Genomic DNA, 19843 nt, shown 5'->3' on the forward strand with positions numbered 1-19843 from the left:
TGACAGTGGTCTAAAGGAGGGAACAATAGCAACTAATGGGCTAGGAGCCATCTCTGTGATATTTTTGGCAATAAATTTGGCTATCTTCTGCCTATGTCCTAAGAACATGACTGTGGTAGTAGACTAATTTTTTTCAGTGGGGGAAATTTCAAGAAAGCATAACATTGACTGTATTGCTTAAGGCAAAACACTTAAGTATTAGGACACAGAGAAGTCAGGCTGGTGCTGACTTGGAAGCTTCGTTCCTTCTCATTAGCTTTCATGGTACCGGAAGGTGTTATGCATGCCACCAGAGCGGAGAAGTAATCACCAGTTCACCCAATTGTGAGCCCCATAAGCTACAATGACAACCGGGCTGGCCAGGCACCCTCAGTGGTACTGGAGTGGAACAGACATCACAGGATAACCAACTGCTTTGGGATTAGAGTTCAGGCCTGCTCCACAGGTGAAACACCAGGACTGGTGGCTAGAAAGGCCGAGAGCCCTGTCAGGGAACCTAATATTGCTACTCTGCTGCCCCGGCGTAGTCATAAACCAGCTCCGAATGACTTGTTATTCCTGCAGATTAGTGCACCTCTCAATCGTTAACCGTTAACCATGTGGATAGAGATTAACACAAAGACCCATGGCTGGTCAAGGTGTAGAGAATAAGAGCCCACAGAAGGCTTAGTTCCAAAAGGGAAATCTGCATCACCCCTCCCCTCCTTTCAAAGTGTAGGGTTTCTTGTGGAAGTGGTGGATGACTCTGAAGAAACAGTGTCTGCTGGACACAGGAAGGATGTCACACACATGAACACACGGCAGCTATGACAGTATGAATGAGACCTAATCAAGCTCGACTAGGCTAAATCTTATCATGGAGAAGTTCTCATGCCTAGTCAAGGAACTATCCACAATTGACAGCTGCTGGGCAAGGGAGAATCAATTTTCTTTGAGTGTAGTCAACCACACTCTGGAGGCAGAGAATTTAAGTCTATACAGATAGCACAAACTGGACTTGATGGTCATAAGAAAAGGGAGGACACAAAGTTTGGTGGGCAAGGAAAACATGATGGATCTGGGGACAGTTGGGAATGGGGTGAATATGATCTAAACACATTATATTACGTTTTCAAAAAGTTAATTAAAAAGTATCTACATTTTCCCTTAATCTGGACCTTATCAAGCACAAATGTTTTAAAGCAGAATCTGGTTAGATGGATAAATCTATCCTGTGTGCCACTTGGCAGCAGTTGCCAGGGACTGGAGATTTCTGTGTGTGCAGAAGCAGCGTTTTCTTGGCATTGAGTTGCCAGATGCTTTGTGGGGCTATGTTCCATTTTGTTTGTTTTCGTGGTGCTGGGAATGGAATCCAAAACCTCAGGCACAGGTGAGTGATGTCAGTCTAAGCTACAGCTCTTTGATGAGATTTATTGAATTAATTCCAATGATAGCATTTTAAATGTAATGCACAAACCTAGGGCAGAGAATAAGAGCATTTGTCAATATATTGCCAGAGAAAAAGCAATTTTAAGTAAAGACTTATGAAATGAAAGCATATATTTTATAATGTTAAGGGCATTTAGTTGACATTTTAAATGCCAAACCATCCTGATAGTGCGAATTTTAAAAATGTTTTCTAAGACTTATAAATCTTGGTAACAAGTGTATTAGGCAAACATGCTCATTTTATTCAGATACAATTAATTGCTGTAGCATTTTGTGTTATCTCCGGGAATGTAGTAGGTAGTTCAGAGATTATTGATGAGACTATCTGGGATTGAAGGAACACGTCATTGTAAATTCAATATTATATATTAGTGATCTTTTCAGTGTTTTAGAATCTGTTCATAACTGTCAACAGTAGCTCAAGCATTATTTCATTTCTGTTTCAAAGCTCTAGAAAACCTTTCTGTGGAGCCTGGAAAAGGGTAATTAAACTTAGCAATGAGATGGGTACAACTCAGGAGACAATGGAACAGGTCTAACTACACAAATATCTAACTACACTTTCTTGTCTATGGTGTTTGGAAATTCCAAACCGGTAGTAGGGATGGTCTATTTTGGATAATAAAGGAAGAAATATGCCTATAAGTGCTTTAGGTGATGCACACATCATCAGTCACAGCTGGATATAAGTAGACGGGTGAGGATATTTCATGGATCAAAGGATAACTCATGACTCAGAAGTACAGAATTGTTAACAGGAAAAGTTAGGCCCTGAGCCGTGTTCTGTGTTTGCACAGTTACACTTTGACTTTCTGTGTTACAGCTCGTTCACCTTTGCCACAAGCCACCCATGCCTACATCCACACAGATATCAGGTTGTGTTCTTCAGAGATAAGCTGAGAGCCAAGGAGCCAATCAGGCTGTGACAAGTTCCTGTAGGTTCTCTGGGAGAGGAGGGAGTTACTGTGAGGCCCAGCACAACACATGATTTGTCAAAGAACTCTTAAGTACTGGCTGGTGGAGGAGTCACACTTAGAAGGAGAGAAGGTCCTTTACTGACATAATGAACTATTCAATACTGTAAGCAAACTGCATTCCACTATCCAAACCACCAACATGGCCTGAAAAAGTGTCTACTTAAATTGAGCAATGTGTAAACAAGTCAGGAGTATTCTAGAGATGACTGATTTATCTATCTCAGGAAGCTGATGGAGTTAGCATCTCTGGAAGCTGTCCAGAGGAGCACATTTATATTTTGGCGCTCTTGGCTGAGACAGAATGAAGAGAGCTGTGGAGAAATTACATTTAAATGTGCCTTTTCTGCTTGTAGGCACCTGTTCTGAATCAGAAAAGAAACTATTGGCCATGTGGCAAAAAATGATAACTAAGACTGGTTAAATGTGATAAAAGGGTTTTTCTAATAAGCTTGCTTAAAAAATATTAAGTTACACTGGAATAAGAAATTTAGCTGAGGCTCTGCCTCAGTTGCTATTTAGATATAACTTTAAGATAGGAGACACACCAACCAGTGTCTCCTAGACAACAAAAAAAGACAAAAAGTGAATTAAAGTTACACTTCTGACTTAAGTTTAGAAAAAGTCCACTGAGTTCTGCTTTATTACAGCTGTTCATCAAAACTGCTTGCTCTTATCTGAGAGGTAAACATTTGCTAGACAGCCTTGAGGAAGGGCCAGTTTTCCACAGCTGTAGGTTTTGAGAGCCGATTCCTGTAGCTCTTTGAGTAAGTAAAAGATCTTGTTAGCTGGAAAAATGTCCTAATTGATAATTGCTCAGAAAATGTAACTTTTGGCAGGAACCTAAAAATCACTTGCAGATGAAAGCTTGTGTAAGATTATAACACCCTGTATAAACTGTGAGACGCTCAGATCAAGGTTGGCTCCTGTTGAGCATTGACTACTGCCCCAGTCATGAATTATTAAAGAGTGCTCTCTCTCTCTCTCTCCCTTCCTTCCTTCTGGGTTCTTTTTATTTTATGTTTATTAGTGTTTAGCCTGCATGTATGTTTTTGTGATGGTGTCAGTTTTTGGAGTTACAGCAGTTGTGAGCTGCCACGTGGGTGCTAGAACCTCTGGAAGAACAGTCGATGCTCTTAACCACTGAGCCATCTCTCCAGTCCTCCTGCTTTTGTTTTTGTTTTACTCTCTGGATGCTTGGATTGAATCTTGGGCTGGAGCAAAGGCATTCTGCCACCACACCAAAGCAGCAGGGACAAAGCAGTACCTGATGCTGCCTGGGACAGTAATTTCAGACCCTGGAGGTGAAGCCCTCAGAGAACACAACTCTCGACTAAGGCCCGAATCTCATGGCCGTGAGTTTGAAAATAAAATCTATGCTCCACCAGAAGATGAGCACAGGGGTGGGCTCATCACCATTTGTTTTAATTTAATCCCTTCATCTTCCTTTCAGCATCCCCACTCCCTAACACTCACCTCTGCCTGCCAGATGGGGTTCACAGTGTTGCCTATGATGCTGGATCTCCTTTCTTGTCCATGATGAGGGAGGGCCGGGAAGATGCTGTGTTTCCCAGGCTGAATGGAAATCTTCAGATAGGGGTCTGGGTTGAAAAACATCCCTTTCTTCAATCCCATGGCCTGGAAATCTATAAAATGAATGACATTTTATATGTTTTAATGAGGTTGGGTACCTACAAGTCCTGTGCAAGAACAAGCAATCCAAAACATGATGTGGTGGTTTAAATGAGAAATGCCCCCCATTGTTGCAAATATTTAAATACTTGTCCCAGTTACTGGCACTGTTTGGGCACACTCTGGAAGGTGCAAGATGTCACTAGGCTTTGCTGGTTCATAGTCTCATCCTACTTCTAGTTCACTCTATGTTTGGTGTTTACAGCTGAAGACGTGATCTCCCAGCTTTCTGATCCATCCACCTGCTGCCTTTCCTTCCTTTCATAATGGACTCTTACTTTTCTGGAATCATAAGCTCAAAATAACTTGTCTGTAGTTGCTTTGGGTGATGTTATTTTATTACAGCCATAGAAAAGTAAGTAATATACATGTGAAACTTTTTTTATTACAATGTTTAGACTATTTCCCATCTCAGTACAAACAAGGACCGATGTTTATCTAAACAGAATATTATTTGGAACAGTTCCTGTCATATGCTGTATTTGAGAAAGAAATCCTTGTTATATATTAATTCAACTGGCACTGTGGACACTTTTCTCCTGGATTTCTGGTGCTCCACAAACAAATGGGTGAGAGGTTGAGGGTCAGCAGAGGTGATGGGCATGGAAGAAAACTAACTGGAAATGTTAGATCAAAGATATAAAGTCGTTTTCCAAGGTCAAGACATAAGAAAACCAAGGGAAGTGATTTTACAATAAATATGGATTCACTGAGTAAGGATAAACAGAACAAAGGGTTTGAAAAAACAGAGAAAAGGAAACACAGCCTCTGTGGAGCTAAGCACTTATCAATGATGAGAGTTATTAGAAACTATTAGAAACAAGAAGAAGGGATGTTGGCCAGATCTATCTTAAGACATTTGATTACACATAATTTCATGTTGTAGAGAGGTGTCTCTTTCAAATGCATGTTCTTCAATTCTTCTGACTCTTTTTACTATACACCCTTCAAATCAAATTTTGTATTATTTCTTCATGCAAAAGTCTTATAGTCCTGGTTTGTCAGGCTCCAGTTTGATTGTCCAGCTGGTCCCTGTTAGAATCCTCAACTCTTATTTTATACTCAAAGCCAACTTGTGCCTTGTCAACTTTGTGATGTTTGCGGGCTTTTCTTAGTGTTCTTGCTTCTCTGTTGCAATTTTGAAACACAAACCAAAACCAACATGGTGATGAAAGAGTTTACCTGGCTTACATATCCTGATCACAGTCCATCATTGAGGGGAGTCAAGGCAGAAACTCAAGTGGTAGCAGAGGCAGGAACCATGGAGGAAAGCTGCTTGCTGGCCTGTTAACTATTGCTTTCTCAGCTTGGAATCTTAGACAAAAAGATAGCCCAAGCCCACTTGGCCAGGCATGGCATCACTCAATTAGCAATTAAAAAAAAATCACTCAATTAGAAATTAAAAAAATCACTCAATTAGCAATTAAAAAAAAATTGCCCCACAGCATGGTCATAGGTCAGTCTGATGGAGGCAGTTTTTCAATTGAGGTTCTCGCTTCCAAGGAGATTCATTTATGCCAAGGTGACAAAAACTATCATCTTTGGTTATGGATTAGGTGACCTTTCCCTTGTTTATCTTTGAGGCATGGAGAATATTTTGATATTTCCTCTTCTTGCCTTCCTTCCTTCCTTCCTTTCTCTCTCTCTCTCTCTTTCTCTCTCTCTCTCTCTCTCTCTCTCTCTCTCTCTCTCTCTCTCGTCACAAGCTGGAACATGTATGGATATAGAAAAAAACTTGCAAGACTTGGTTCTCTTCCCATTATGTAGGTCCTAGGGTTTGAACTCAGATATGGTACCAAGCATATTTACTTTTGCGCCCTCTTTTCGGCACAGTATTTACTTTTGTCATAGATAGATAGAGTGAATTTAATGAATGTAGGGATATCCTAATCACAAATATTATCTATCTGTGACATTTTTAGGCTCCCTTCTTTAGTTGCCAGTTGTAGCTCCAGTTATATTTCGTTGCTAGAAATTGTCATCTTGGAATAATAGAATTTATATGCCATGGATAACAGGAGATGATTTAACTCAGAACACTTTATTTATTAGTTTTGTGTCATGTTGGGGTACAGAAACCTTTTTCCTGGTATGTCTAAGAGCCTATATCTGCATGGCAGAGGCAAAATGGGGATCAAGGAACAGAAATGTCCTCTCTCCAGCCATACCCTTCTTGAACCTCAAGATGTCATGGAGCTTTGATCATAAAAAATTAGTTTGGGTTTCAAAAATTAGTTTGGCAAATTCTTGTATGATATTTCTTATTTCTATTGTTTTTGAAAGTTGGTACAGCTATTGTTGTCTCGTAAGCATTGTAATAGGAACTTGAAAATGGCAAACCAAGGGCTGCAAGTTTTTATCCTGGTTAAGAAAACATTCGCCCAACCATGTTTGTAGCAGCTTTATTCGTAATAGCCAGAACCTGGAAATAACCCAGATGTCCATCAACAGAGGAATGGATACAGAAATCGTGGTACTTTTACACAATGGAATACTACTCTGCAATTTACAACAAGGAAATCATGAAATCTGCAGGCAAATGGTGGGATCTAGAAAAGTTCATCTTGAGTGAGATATCCCAGGAGCAGAAAGACACTCACGGTATATACTCACTTATATAGACCTATAAGATAGGCTAAACATACTAAAATATGTACACCTAAAGAAGATAAACAAGAAAAAGGACCCAGAGTAAGATGATCAATCCTCACTTAGAAAGACAAATGGAATGGACATTGGAAGTAGGAGAAAACAAGAAACAGGACAGGAGCCTACCACAGAGGGCCTCTGAAAGACCCGACCTAGCAGTGTATTAAAGCAGATGTGGAGACTCATAACCAAACCTTTGGCAGAGTGCAGGGAATCATATGATAAAAATGGGAGTTTACATGACTGGGAGAGGACAGGAGCTCCACAAGGACAAAATATATCGGGGCACGGGACCCTCTCTGAGACTGTTTCTCCAACCAAGGACCATGTATGGATATAAGCTAGAACCTCTGCTGGGATGTAGCCCATGGTAGCTCAGTAACCAAGTGGGTTTCCCTAGTAAGGGGAATAGGAACTATTTTTGATATGAACTCAATGACTGGCTCCTTTATCTACCCCACCCCTGAGGGAGGAATGGTCTTGCTAGGCCACAGAGGAGGACATTGCAGCCAGTCCTGAAGATACCTGATAAGCTAAGATCAGATGAAGGGGAAGAGGACCTCCCCTAGCAGTGGACTTGGAAAGGGGCAGAGAGGAGATGAGGGAGGGAGGTTGGGATTGAGAGGGAATGAGGGAGGGGCCTATGGCTGGGATACAAAGTAAATAACCTGTGATTAATATAAAGAAATAAAAATTAATATAAAAAGAAAATTATTAAATATTCTCTTCTCCCCTCTTTTTTCTTTCCACCTAAAGAGATACATGATAATATTTGGGATGCACTTTTCAACATGCCTTTGCTTCATTGAACATACTTCAACACCTGTGGAAAACCACAGGTGATAACTGATTTCCCCCAAATGCTCACATGACCTCTGATCCATGACATATATGGTATGGGGCATTGAGTTCATAAGCTGAGGTCAAAGTTTTCTAGTTGTGGTCAGCAGAATTTGGGGTTTTATTTGATTGTGTTCTCTTGACGATGACTTAGCTAAGATGAATTGTGTGACATTCTGGCCTTTGTGTCTCATCTTACTCAGAGCAGCTCAGTGTTCTCTTACACGGAGCTTGATAAAGTAATTTCAGGTTTCCAAAGGAGTTCTGTAAAGAATGAGAAGACTTCCTATAATTCCTTACCTAGTTCTCCAATTGTCAACATACTACAGAACCACCATAGAGTCGTGAAAACTAAAAAGTAACATACTCTTTGCTGTTTATCAACTTCCTCCAAACTGAAACATTTCCTCCCTCGGGGAGGAGGAAGGGACACATCGGAAGTAAACAGCACTTCAAGTTCTCCAGAGCTGAAACATTCATGATCTACAAGCGCCCCAGCCAGAGATCATGGAAGCTGAAAACAACTGCCTGGACAAGAGAATCTTAGCCCGGAGGAGCTTCTTGGACAAGGCTCTCCAACTTGTGCTGCCTGCGCATCCTGCAGAGGGCTCTAATGATGCAGCTGTCTTGACTTGTCATCCACGATGAGGCAGGCCTTTCAGTGATGCGGCTGACTCTGAGCTGTCCGTGTCTTTTAAGTGACCCCAATAAATGTATTCATTTGCCAACTTGACTTCAGTAGAATGGTTCCTTTGATCTGTCATCAATTCTTCAGCCACGGTTAACAGACCTTTGTTCACGTCTCCCCAGGAAAAGCTTCACATAACACTCAACTATTAATTTCTAAATTGACTAAATTAAAATGGACTGTATTTGGATTCCACTAACTCCCCCTCTCCCATGAATGTACTGTTTTGACTGGCTCAACTTTGATTTGCTCTGCCTAAGTGGGCTGACTGGAAGTTCTATGTAGGATCAAATGGCTGCTGCTCTCCTTGTCCTTTTTTTTTCCACAAGCCCTCGGTAAACTCTTAGTGATGCTGTTAAGACAAACTTCCCCTCACACAGCATCAAAACACTTCCGCATTTATTACTGACTGAATTTGCATTATTCTTCCTTATTCAAGGGGAATTGAATACGTTTTACTTTTACTTCTCTCCCGCGGGTAAAGAAAATGAGGCACAAAGAGGTTGAATAACGTGAAGCTTGTAAGTAAGAGACAAGTGAAAGTGGTTGACACTCTGGTTCACAGCACATGGTGGTTTGAATGAGAAATGTCCCCCACAGGCTCACACATTTGAACACTTGGTTCCTAGTTGGTTTTGCTGTCTGCAGAAGTTATAATGAGGTGCAGCTGGAGGATGTACTTTGCATGGGATGGTATAGAGGAATTTTAATCCAGCATCACGGCTGCTCTGGCAAGGGATCACATCCAAAGACCTTCTAAGTCTATATGATCTGGCTGGAATGCAGACACACTCTGGATTACACTATGATCTAGCTGGAATACAGACACATCCTTAGTATACACCTCAATCTCAAACAATGAAGGTAACGTTAGTTTATAGAAGGAAGCAGCCATGTTTGAAAATGACGTATAATTGAGGGGCAGACAGTGATGAATCAGAAAAAGATTTGACAAAATGAGTCAGAGATAGGTTATGTCTAACTCTCACTAGAATAGGACATGAAAGAGAGGCTAGTTAAGAGCAGTGCATAGAGAGAGAGAAAGATTTTTATTGAGTTTTTTTTTTTAACCAAGAGTTCTTCCTCAACAGAGACAAGTTTCAGAGAGAACAAGCTAGACACAGATCAATACAGAACAAGCAAGAGAATTACAAGGAGCCAAAAGATTAAAACATATTGCCAGAATTAGTATGAGGCTAGACAGAGCAATTCAGTCAGAAGACCAGAGAAGCTAATTTGAATCAATCATCTTGAAGAGAAGTTTGGGTCAGAAAAGCTGAATTGAATCAGCCAGAAAGAGCTAGAAAGGCTTGGGAATGGCTCTCATCTCATCCTCATCTGAGGAAATGAAAATATTTACAGGGTGGGTTTGAGAGTTTAGAATCCTTGTCCCATGTCCAGTTCCTTCTGTGTTTCCTGTTTATGGTGTGTGATGAGCTCTCTCTGCTTTCTGATTCTCTCACCATGCCTGTTGCTTGCTGTCACACCTGCACCCTGCCATGATGGACTCATGTCCTCCTGGAACTGTAAGCCAAAATAAACACTTTCTTCTTTAAGTTGTCACTGGTCATGGTGTTTTATGACAGCAGCAGATAGCAACTAATACACTGCATGAAGTGGCTAGGTGAACAACACGTACCTGAGAGGGAGAAGCTGATCAGCCTCCTGCTTCCTTGACTTTGCACAGTCTCTTCGGAGCCGATACCTTTAAAAATCTGTAAAAAGAAGGAAAAATGGAAAACAAGCAAATGAGCCATCAAAAGAGATAATGCGCCATAGCAAGGGGCACTGAATGCTAACAGGAGAGATTTGCAACAGCTGCTCAGCACCGTTGGGCTGTCTCACTGTATCTCTTCTGTAACCAACTTCCTCTCCTCTCCCTCCTGTAGTACAAGTGGCTTGTGGGAAATTCTGTCCCTTAAGGAAGAACTCTACTTATGGGGCAATTCAGAAAACCCTATTAAGCAAGCTTAATATAGGTAATCAAAATGTATGTCACTCTGGGCTGCTCTTAAGGGACAATCAAGGGGACTGGAGGGATATTAAACATTATGCTTAATTGAACTTGGGAGTCAGTCTTTAGATGAATGTCTGCTTAGTCTGTGGATGCTTGTGCTTGTCTGAATAAGAATGACCCTCATAGGCTCATGGATTTGAATGCTTGGTTACCAGGGAATGGCACTATTACAAGGTGTGGCCTTGTTGGAGTAGATGTGGAATGGTTGGAGGAAGTGTGTCACTGGGGGTGGGTTTTGGAGTTTCAAATGCTCAAGCCAGGCCCAGTGTTTCTCTCTTCCTGCTGCCTGCCAATCCAGGTATAGAGCTCTTAGCTATTTTTCCAGCAACATGTCTGCCTGAGTACTGCCATGATTCCTGATATGACCATAATGGACTAAACCTCTGAATGTAAATAAACCCAATAAAATGCTTTCTTTTATAAGAGTTGCTGAAGTCATGGTGTCTCTTCACAGCAATAGAACACTGAGTAAGACAGTGCTGCATACTGACTAACTTGACAGAAGAATGGAATGAATGTAATCTCTCCTTTTTTTGTATGTGAGTGTTGTCTTTTCGTAGGAGAAAATGGGTGGTAAGCAGAGTAATGTATGATCTTTTTTTAAAAGTTCAAAAGAGTATTCAGAAAATTATGATAAGCTAATTCTGGCCATCTCTGAGATAGAATGGCTTTCATTCAGGGTGGGCTAGCCCATTTAGGAGCCATTAAAATATATAAATGTACAAAAAAAAATGGAAGAGGGAGTTGTAAAATATTTTAGATAAAGGTGGCTTTTTATGATAAAATAAGTATTTTCCTAAAGATGAATATATGTGTATATATATATGTATATATATGTGTGTGTGTACAGCCCCAAACACACACACAATGAAAACAAAATCAGAAATGCTTAAAGCCAAGACAGAAAGGTCTAAATAAGTTATATAAGATTTAAAGATGATAGGACTTAAGGACAATAAAAGTTTAATAATTAAAGTTTATTAGAATTCCTAAGGTTATACTGATTTATTAATGGTCACAAACGTTGACTTAAAATGTTGTTGCTTTTTTATGTCTAATCAAGGTATTTACTTAAGTTATTTTTGCTAACATTGTTGAACTCTCACTTGAGAAAATTGAGTCATAATAAAGCCAAGACTTATTAAAAACTGTTCGAGTTGTTTGTCTAAGCTTTGTCAAATTAAAAATACAAAACTGTCCTGTGTGGTCAACAAAGCTTGAAAACCTTCCACCCAAAAGGGTAAAAGGATAAAAGAGGATATGGAATGTTTTGGTCCTTGTCCTCCTTGGTCAGCCAGGACCCACAGGTCAATGAGACTTGTCTGAGAAGCTGTCTGACCTATATTTAGAAAGGACATGTAATGGCCAGAGATTACACTCTAACCGATGTGCACCCAACGAGAAAGGAAGTCATTGGGACTTTAATATACATGTGATATAATACAAAAGTTATAATTATTTGGAGGTCCACACCATTGCTAGACAGGCATATGAGGATCTATGGTTTACTCCGGACTGAATAATGAAAGACAGATGAATAGAAGGAGGTACAGAAAGTGAAAACTGGTAGAGAACCACTGTTGCCTCAAAGGCAAATATATGGATCTATATTGTAATAACAGCATGATTCTGAAAACATAACTCCACTTATTACAGTAATTCTGACTTTGAAATTTAACCACACACACAACGGCTCTGCTAGGTGCTGTCTTTGTTATGTGCTCTATATCTTACATAGTAACTAGTAACACTTTGTAAGCAAGAAGTGACCCAACAGCATGCAGGTAAGTATGTGGATGTTTAAACAACGGGAATAACAACCCAGAGGAGTGGAATGGGTTTGTTTTCTTTTGATATCTTTGATGCACGTTCTCCTGCTATGCTGCCCACACTAACCTTACCCCATTGATCCTACCCCCCCCCCGAAGCTGGGTTTCTAGGAACACTGCTGTGCAGCTCTGGCTTTTACCCTTTTTGTTCAGAGTTCATCTGAGAAAATATGCTTACAATAATAGTTATTGTTAAGCAATTAGAAAAACAATTCTTGAATGCTCTTTTTAGAAAATATGTTCTAGGCACCACACTGAGGCTTTCCATAATTTTTTTTTTTAATTTTTACAACAGTCTGGTGAAATAATATTATATATGTTTTCTGCCATTTCACAGATGAGAACACACGGTCAAAAACTTTTAAGTAACAAAAAAAATGTCATTTCAATGGATAAAAATAAACAAAACAAAGAAATATTAGAAGGGATTTGGTTGGCAATTTCCAAATGGGATTCCATAACAAAACTTACTGGGGAGATCTGCATTTTAAATTATATCTTTCATTGTTTAAATACTCCTATAAGCTAACGCTTTTTGTAAGCACTAATAAACTCAGCATACTTGATTCTTTAAACATGAATTGCAGCTATCTAAATAATAAAGTTAAAGATTATTAAGAATATTTTAAAAACAGTAACAACTTTGAAATTTCCTGATATTTGATCTACTATCCTTGAATCTCAACAAACAACATACTGGGTATTTAGAAACCTCAAGAAACTTGAGTCAGGTGGCGACAGTGCACACCTTTAATGCCAGCGCCCAGGAGGCAGAGCCAGGTGGAGCGCTGTAATTTCGAAGCCAGCCTAGTGTACAGAGTGAGTTCCAGGACAGCCAGGACTCAGAGAGAAGCCCTGTCTTGAAAAACCAAAAAAAAAAACCCCTCAACCTAACAATCAACCAACCAACCAAACAAACAAACAAAACTCCAAAACCCAACCTAACCCAACCCAACCCAACCCAAACCAAACAAAATCAAAAACATTAAGAAACTTTTTTTTTTACTGTATGTTATAACTTAAAATTGTATCATATTGTATATTAATCATACTTGATAAAAAACTTCATTGGAATTAGATGAAACTCAGTTCTAAAAACTAAAGTTAAACATTGCAGGAAAATGTATAACAACAACAATGCAAAAAAAAAAAAAAAAAAAAAGCTGAAACCTGGATCTGGGACTTGCTAGCAGTGTGGCTTGGGTGAGTGAGATTTTATCTTTTCTAGGTCTATCATTTCATGGAGTTAAGATGTACCTGAGACATACTTTCTAGTTAATTCAAGTCTAAAAATAAATTAAAACATAAAAAAACGAGCATCCAAGATCATTATAAACGTTTCTTAAAGAAAGCTTCATACACGGCTACTAAGTATATCCCATGGAAACATTTTGCTAAGGGAAATCCAGATGCTTGCATTTTTCTAACATTCTGGTGGCTTGTTCTCTGAAAAGGACAGCTTTTGGTGTCATTTCTGGTCACTAGTCTGAGGTGTGTGTCCATTATGTGCGTTCTTAATTCATCTATCGATGTCTCTCCATATACGTGTAGCTATAAGTGCAGCTATGTGCACATGTATAAGTGTGTGCATACACACATGAAGAAAACAGGAAAGCAAAGAGCTGTGTGAGCTGGGTCTGAGCAGGAGGAAGAAGAGAGACGTACAGGAGCTGCTGAGTTTTTGACGGTGACACTGGGGGTTGTAGCTCGTAGGGCTCCGCTTACGCCGTGGTAGTATTTGAAGCAGATCTTAGTTTCAGCTGGAAGACAAAAGTGAAACAAAGCTGAGTCATTGAAATCTGGGAAGAAACAGCCATAGCCCAGGGGGACGTCTCCAGCAACTGCAAACCGATGCCTCTCACCAGCCAGTGTGTAACACTTACCAAGGATGCTTTAGATATGGCCTCCTGGACCAGTCTGTCCTCCTAGAACTATGTCATGAAAAATGGCGGGCTTTAGCATTTCTACACCAGGGTAAGAAATGGATAATACTTAAGCATATGAGGACCAAACTGTGATGTGACTCCATTGCTTTCTGACCATTGATTCTTCAGTAGAAAAAAAAAATCTTCAAGCAACCTCCCTTAGTTAGATTGATGGTGACTAGTGTTGCAACTCACTGTTTCATATAATGTGTTTTTATTCTCAGCAGGTTGTGCCTTTTAATTAATTAAATTATTTTATTCATTTAAGAGTAATTTTATATAGTATATTATATTTGTATAAACAATACATTTATATCCTGTATTTATAAAGATATAAGGAATAAGAATGATAAATTAATAAAAAAAATTTAGCAAAACATAAATAAACTAATATAAATTTAAATAAACATATTAATTTTATTTTAGGGGTCTCTAATTTGTAAAGCTGCACAGCTTTATGTTTTATAAACATTGCCCTATGGTTGGCATTATTTTTGAAAACAGAAAACCTTTAGCAAACACTTATTCAAGTTCAAATTGCTAGCTACCTGCCCAACACATATTTTCCTTTTCATACTTAATAACAGAATCTCGGGTTTACATTGGATGATAATGTCTAGCTAGCCACACATCTACAGTTTTCTTTGCAGATAATGTGTATGTTGCTTGCTACTGCCATTTTGACATTTTTTCAGCTTATAATCACACTTAAACCTAACTGACAGAGAAAACTTCCTCGGTGTCGGAAATACGGTCATTGCCTTATTCTCCCACTGGCTAGAAAACATGAGTAGTTCTCGGACTCTCTCCTCTTGTGGCCACATTACTTTCCAAACAGCTCTTTATACTTCAAGAAACACATAATGTTAGGTTCTCACTACCTTCCAGAACCTCAATGATTGATATTAGTTGGACATTATTAAAAATAAACTTAAAATAGAAATGCATTATCACTATCATTTCGTCTACTTGATTACTAGTGAGATCAAACATTTTCCAGCAAATTTTAATTAGCTCTTTGAGTTTCTAAAAACCCATTAAATTGCCGTTGTTAAGATTTCTGATGACCCGAGTAATGCCTGGTTGCTCATGAGCTTTTTCCACCCTGCGTCATTCTTTTCCTGCAAGCATCTAATTCTTCCATTAATTGTGTTTTCTAGCTTTCGGTGGACTACTTAATAGTCCAGTTCCATAATATTATCCAAGATATTTGCAAATTGCACCGCATTAGGCCGACACAGGCGGGTCCAAGAGGCGGGTTTCTTACAGGCTAGCGATCACGGAGAGCTCCGGATAAAGCAGCAAGAGTTTTGCCGCTAACTCTTCACCTGGCAGTGCTGTTCCGCACGAGCTGCACCGTCTGTGGACGCCAGGAAGATGAGCATGCTGGGGCAAAACTTCAAGCTAAGTCATAAAAGGGACTAGCAGGGATGTGCAGAAGTACCAATAGCTTTTCACTCAAGGAAAAACTTACTTGGGTGCCTCTGAGCAAATCGTTGTTGGGGAAACTTACAAACAGATGCAAGTTTGCAAGGCAGATGAGGGCTTAGCCCTTCAAACGATGTTATTCTTTTCTTTGAAAAGAAAACTGATGGCAACCTTTGTATTTCTCCCCCAAACATGTGTTTTAATAATATGTTTCAAAAATTTAGAAGCTTGATTATTCATGGATCTTCCTTTTTCTTGACCTAAATTTGTATTGTAGTTTAGGTGTAAGATATGAAGGAAATCCACTAATAAATGTCTAAAAATAACAATATAATATGTAAATGATTAGTTTTATGGATTTTAAAAATCATTTCACTAAAAAATTTGCATGATCCTTTATTTCTACTCTGCCTACACTTAACTGCTCTGTTTAATTTGTTACTCAGCTTTGTTAGCAAAGTGTTAGTATGGTTTATTTTTCATATTTCCAGTGTGATGTGACATCATACTTTAAAAAACACTGATGAGCCAGTGTTTCACATATATACAATATGTAGGCCAATGGCAGACTGCATATATAATGACGGTCCCATGTGACCCCACCTAACCCTGCTGTAGCCATTTTTACTTATGTAAGTGAAATCAACATAATTCACTTGACGGAGTCGCTTAGCAACACATTCCTCAGAACATGTCCCAGTCATTAGGCAGAGAGAGCACGGCTTCCCGTGACACGACCAACTTATGAATCCAGAAACAGCTTCAATGTCCTTGTAGCTCCCAATTCCTTATAGAGAACAAAATATTAAAACTGAGATTCCCAGAGCTTACTATTACATGACTTTTGCAGTTGTCCAAGGGCAAGGAAACTTCCTTAGTTGATAATTATTGCTCTAGCAAAGCCCGTAAGCAGAAAAATATTGAAGGATTGTGAGGTACCTTTCAGATACTTTGTCAGAGACCTACATTAATTCTGTCTTTGTCTTTCTAATAATAACGGTAATAATAATTCTAAATATTTTCTAAATATTCTAAACATTTTCTAAATTTAAGACATCTTCTAAATACAGAGCGGTTCCCTCACAGTAGTTTCATTCTTTGTTTATAGTAGAATAGTGTAGAAAACATACATGTGATGTGGCCATCAACAGCCTTCTTTGTGATCGGTAGTGCTGACATAGACAGCAGGTTGGGGTTGTCCTATTTGTGTCTAAAGAGTTAATGGAAGGTTGTATTCCAGGTCTTCTAGAGAAAGAGACCAGCAAACTAACTCTGCATATCTTAATGGTAGTGGTGGGATAGGCATGCTTACTTTTACCTGGCATGCTTTCAAATTTGATTAGGGATGACCTGCTTATTCACAAATTAGAGTAAAATTAAAGACTCCTCTGTAAGTATATATTTTGAAAATTTAATTTTTATTTGGGAGCATTTATTTACTTCAAATTGATTGGATTCAGTGCAGCATCACTTAAAAGAGAAGATTTTTTTTTCTCCCTTTTAAACTTGAGGTATTAGCAGGACTATGTAGTACTGGAGATTCCAGGACACAGTAACAGTAGTAGGATTAGAGTCAGAAAAATATTCAATTAAGTTTAAAAATTAAGAATTAAAATTGTTAATAAGCACCCATATTTGCTGTCTTATTCTCACTAGCTTTTACTTTTATCTCTAAAACAATCCTATCCTTGAAGAGAAGGAATCTTAGTTTTAAGGATGTGTCCCCTATTAGGTCAACTTTGCTCCAGTAGATGGCCACACACCCGCAAGTGTATAGGCAGCATTAATTGTTCTTTATTTTTATTTTTATTTTTATTTTTTTAAGATGGCAAAAAGTTGGTTGTTATGGAGTAGGTGGTAGGAGGCATGAAATAGGATCTTAGATTAATTGGGGGAGGGATGAGTATAATCAAGACACATCCCATGAAATTATGAAAGAATTTACATGTATAATGCCTCCCCACACTAGACAAATTTAAAGAAAAATGTTTTACAAAATTACTAGCTGTATCTTTGCCTCTGTCATTCAGGACTGCTACTATACTTTGACCTCCAGTTTTTTTTTTTTTTTAATGTCTATTTCTCAGTTTTTTACCACTTGCAGTAAAGAAATAGATCTACAATATGAAAGGGGAAACGACCAGACTTCTAATGCAGGCTGGCTTGAAATCAGTGATGATGTTAGACAGTCACTATTAATGCGAGCGCCTTTTCTTTTGTTTCTTCCTGAAAATGCGGAGGCTTCTGCTGGGTCTCACTTGTCGAGTTGTCTTTACACACCAGTCAGCACTGTTCCTCTTGACAACTGATGCTGTTTGTCAGAGGATGAACCGGCATGACAAAGGCAAGGCTGCAGGGGAGGATAGGAAAGTAGCTGAGGAGTAAGCAGCTAGAATGATAGTCTATCCCATTTTTGCCATATTTGCTTACATGAATGAAAGAAAGCCTTCTTCAGTGCCATAAAGTATATATAAAAAGAGAATTTCCATGCTGTGCTTGCCTTTAACTTGATGAAGGATTAAGGTCATGGCATGACACTGGCTGCCCTGGTTGGGTGGGGTAGGAAGCAGTTCTCGTTAGGCAAGGCGGCTGTCTCACCCTTACGCATGAGATTTGGAAGTTGCTATTCTCAGCAGGACTATCAGATAACCACCTGTGCCTTTGACACTGCCTAGTATTGGTAAGTTCTCTAGATATGTGGCCTGGTGAGTCAACTTGCTTCTGAAGAACACAGGGACAGATCCACTCTCCATGCAAAAGAAAAGGACGTGTGGACAAAGTTAGTTTGCGCATTTTTTTTTTTCCTTTTGAGTTGCCAAATGTGATACCCATACAGAAAAAATACATTTATGTGGGGAAGGTATGGAAACAATCCTACCACAACTCTGGAAATGATTTACTCCTAAGGACAGGTAGAAAATTTAGAAAATGTATCAGTAAGATACAGTACCAAGTTTATATATTCATAAATTTCAGTAGATAAATGATCAAAGGGATTGCTTGATATTAGTGATACGGAGTCTGAATCTTGTACAATTGTAGCAAGAGCCTGAAGCAAGGGGGGAAATGTGAAATATCACCAACACTCTAGTGCTGAGGACAGTGAGCCTTGAGGAGTGTGAGTAAAACAAAGGCAAAACTAAAAGGCAGGACACATGTTGAGGAGATCTAGTCCCATCCATGATGAAGTCAGAGGTCACTTAATCAAGCCAAGGCATGAAAACCTAAAGGACATACACTAATGAGTCCTGAGTCAAGAGGCCCGTGAACATGAACCAAGACCTTTCCTGCTATTGAAAGAATGGCCTGGGTGGATTTGCATGTCTGTCTTGCAACCGTCATAGAGATATCTACTGAAAATCATTTAAAGGCTGTCAATTAAGTTGCCTCTTCATTTACCTAAGTGGAGGGACATTTAAGCTGTGGGCTGGCTTTCCCAAGGGCCCGATGATTGTTCAAGGTTCCTGAATAAACTGCATTGAAAAAAAAAGGATATAGCTGACTTCTGCTCCACACATGTCTGCTGGACCAAGGGAAAGGTGAAAGTACTCACATTCCACAAAGTAAGAGCTGGCATCAATCTTCCAAACGATCTGGCCTCTGTGAGAACCATTGACTCCACGGTTCTTATAATCCAGGAAGTTTTCAGATGACACTTCACCTGCGGTGAAGAAGGAAATAGAAGAAGTGGGGAAACCCATCAACCATCAGCACAGTTAGGAGCAGCAAAGAAAAAGAGCAAAGGATATGAATACTAACCCTTGTGACCCTACGCAGATCTGAGAGCATCCAAAGACGCCTTCAGAACACAGGGTTTTTTCCACCCAGCACTCTTGGCAGACAGATTTTCTTAGTTCTTAAGCATCTCCATGAACAATCACTGCAATGGCTCTTAAATTCTTTTGTTTTTTGAATAGTTGTTAGTTGTGTGGATTTTGTGAAGGTCTTCTTAACGTTCCTGACTTTATCCTCATTTACGAATGAGGAGACACAGAGAAGAGGTCTGGGTGCTTGCCACCCAGTGCCCATCTCTCTTTCGCTCTTGCTCACTTGCTTGCTCACTCACTCTCTTGCTGTCCCTCACCCCCTCTCTCATGAACTCCACCATATATCATACCTTCTTCATCCTGGGCCTCATTATACTTTTTAATTTTTAATATTTTACTAAACAGACTTACATAAGGCCATTTTCATACAGATATGTAATATACCCTAATTGTACTCCCATTCATGCCTTGCTATATTTTTTCCACATCTTGCACTAATTTTCTTCATTCCCCAGTTCGTTTATACTTCCATGATATGTAGAAAGTCCAAGACCCATAACTGAGAGAAAACATACAATGTTTTTCTGTCTGAGACTGGTTTAATTT

At 39.3% G+C, this 19843-nt stretch overlaps 1 protein-coding gene across 7 annotated transcripts in view; it reads right to left on the reverse strand.

The window, feature by feature from the left end:
- Hecw1 (HECT, C2 and WW domain containing E3 ubiquitin protein ligase 1) overlaps positions 1 to 19843 on the reverse strand; it is a 302639-nt gene that overhangs the window by 124688 nt on the left and 158108 nt on the right. For all 7 annotated transcript variants that reach the window (XM_060372935.1, XM_060372932.1, XM_060372937.1 and 4 more), the window contains 4 exons: positions 19024 to 19131; positions 13783 to 13877; positions 9911 to 9986; positions 3879 to 4048 (listed from right to left, as the gene is read on the reverse strand). In XM_060372935.1, the coding sequence (XP_060228918.1) occupies positions 3879 to 4048; positions 9911 to 9986; positions 13783 to 13877; positions 19024 to 19131 (449 nt within the window). The remainder of the gene's footprint in view (positions 1 to 3878; positions 4049 to 9910; positions 9987 to 13782; positions 13878 to 19023; positions 19132 to 19843) is intronic.

This window comes from Meriones unguiculatus, chromosome 19 (genome assembly GCF_030254825.1).
Source record: "Meriones unguiculatus strain TT.TT164.6M chromosome 19, Bangor_MerUng_6.1, whole genome shotgun sequence".
Taxonomy (NCBI): domain Eukaryota; kingdom Metazoa; phylum Chordata; class Mammalia; order Rodentia; family Muridae; genus Meriones; species Meriones unguiculatus.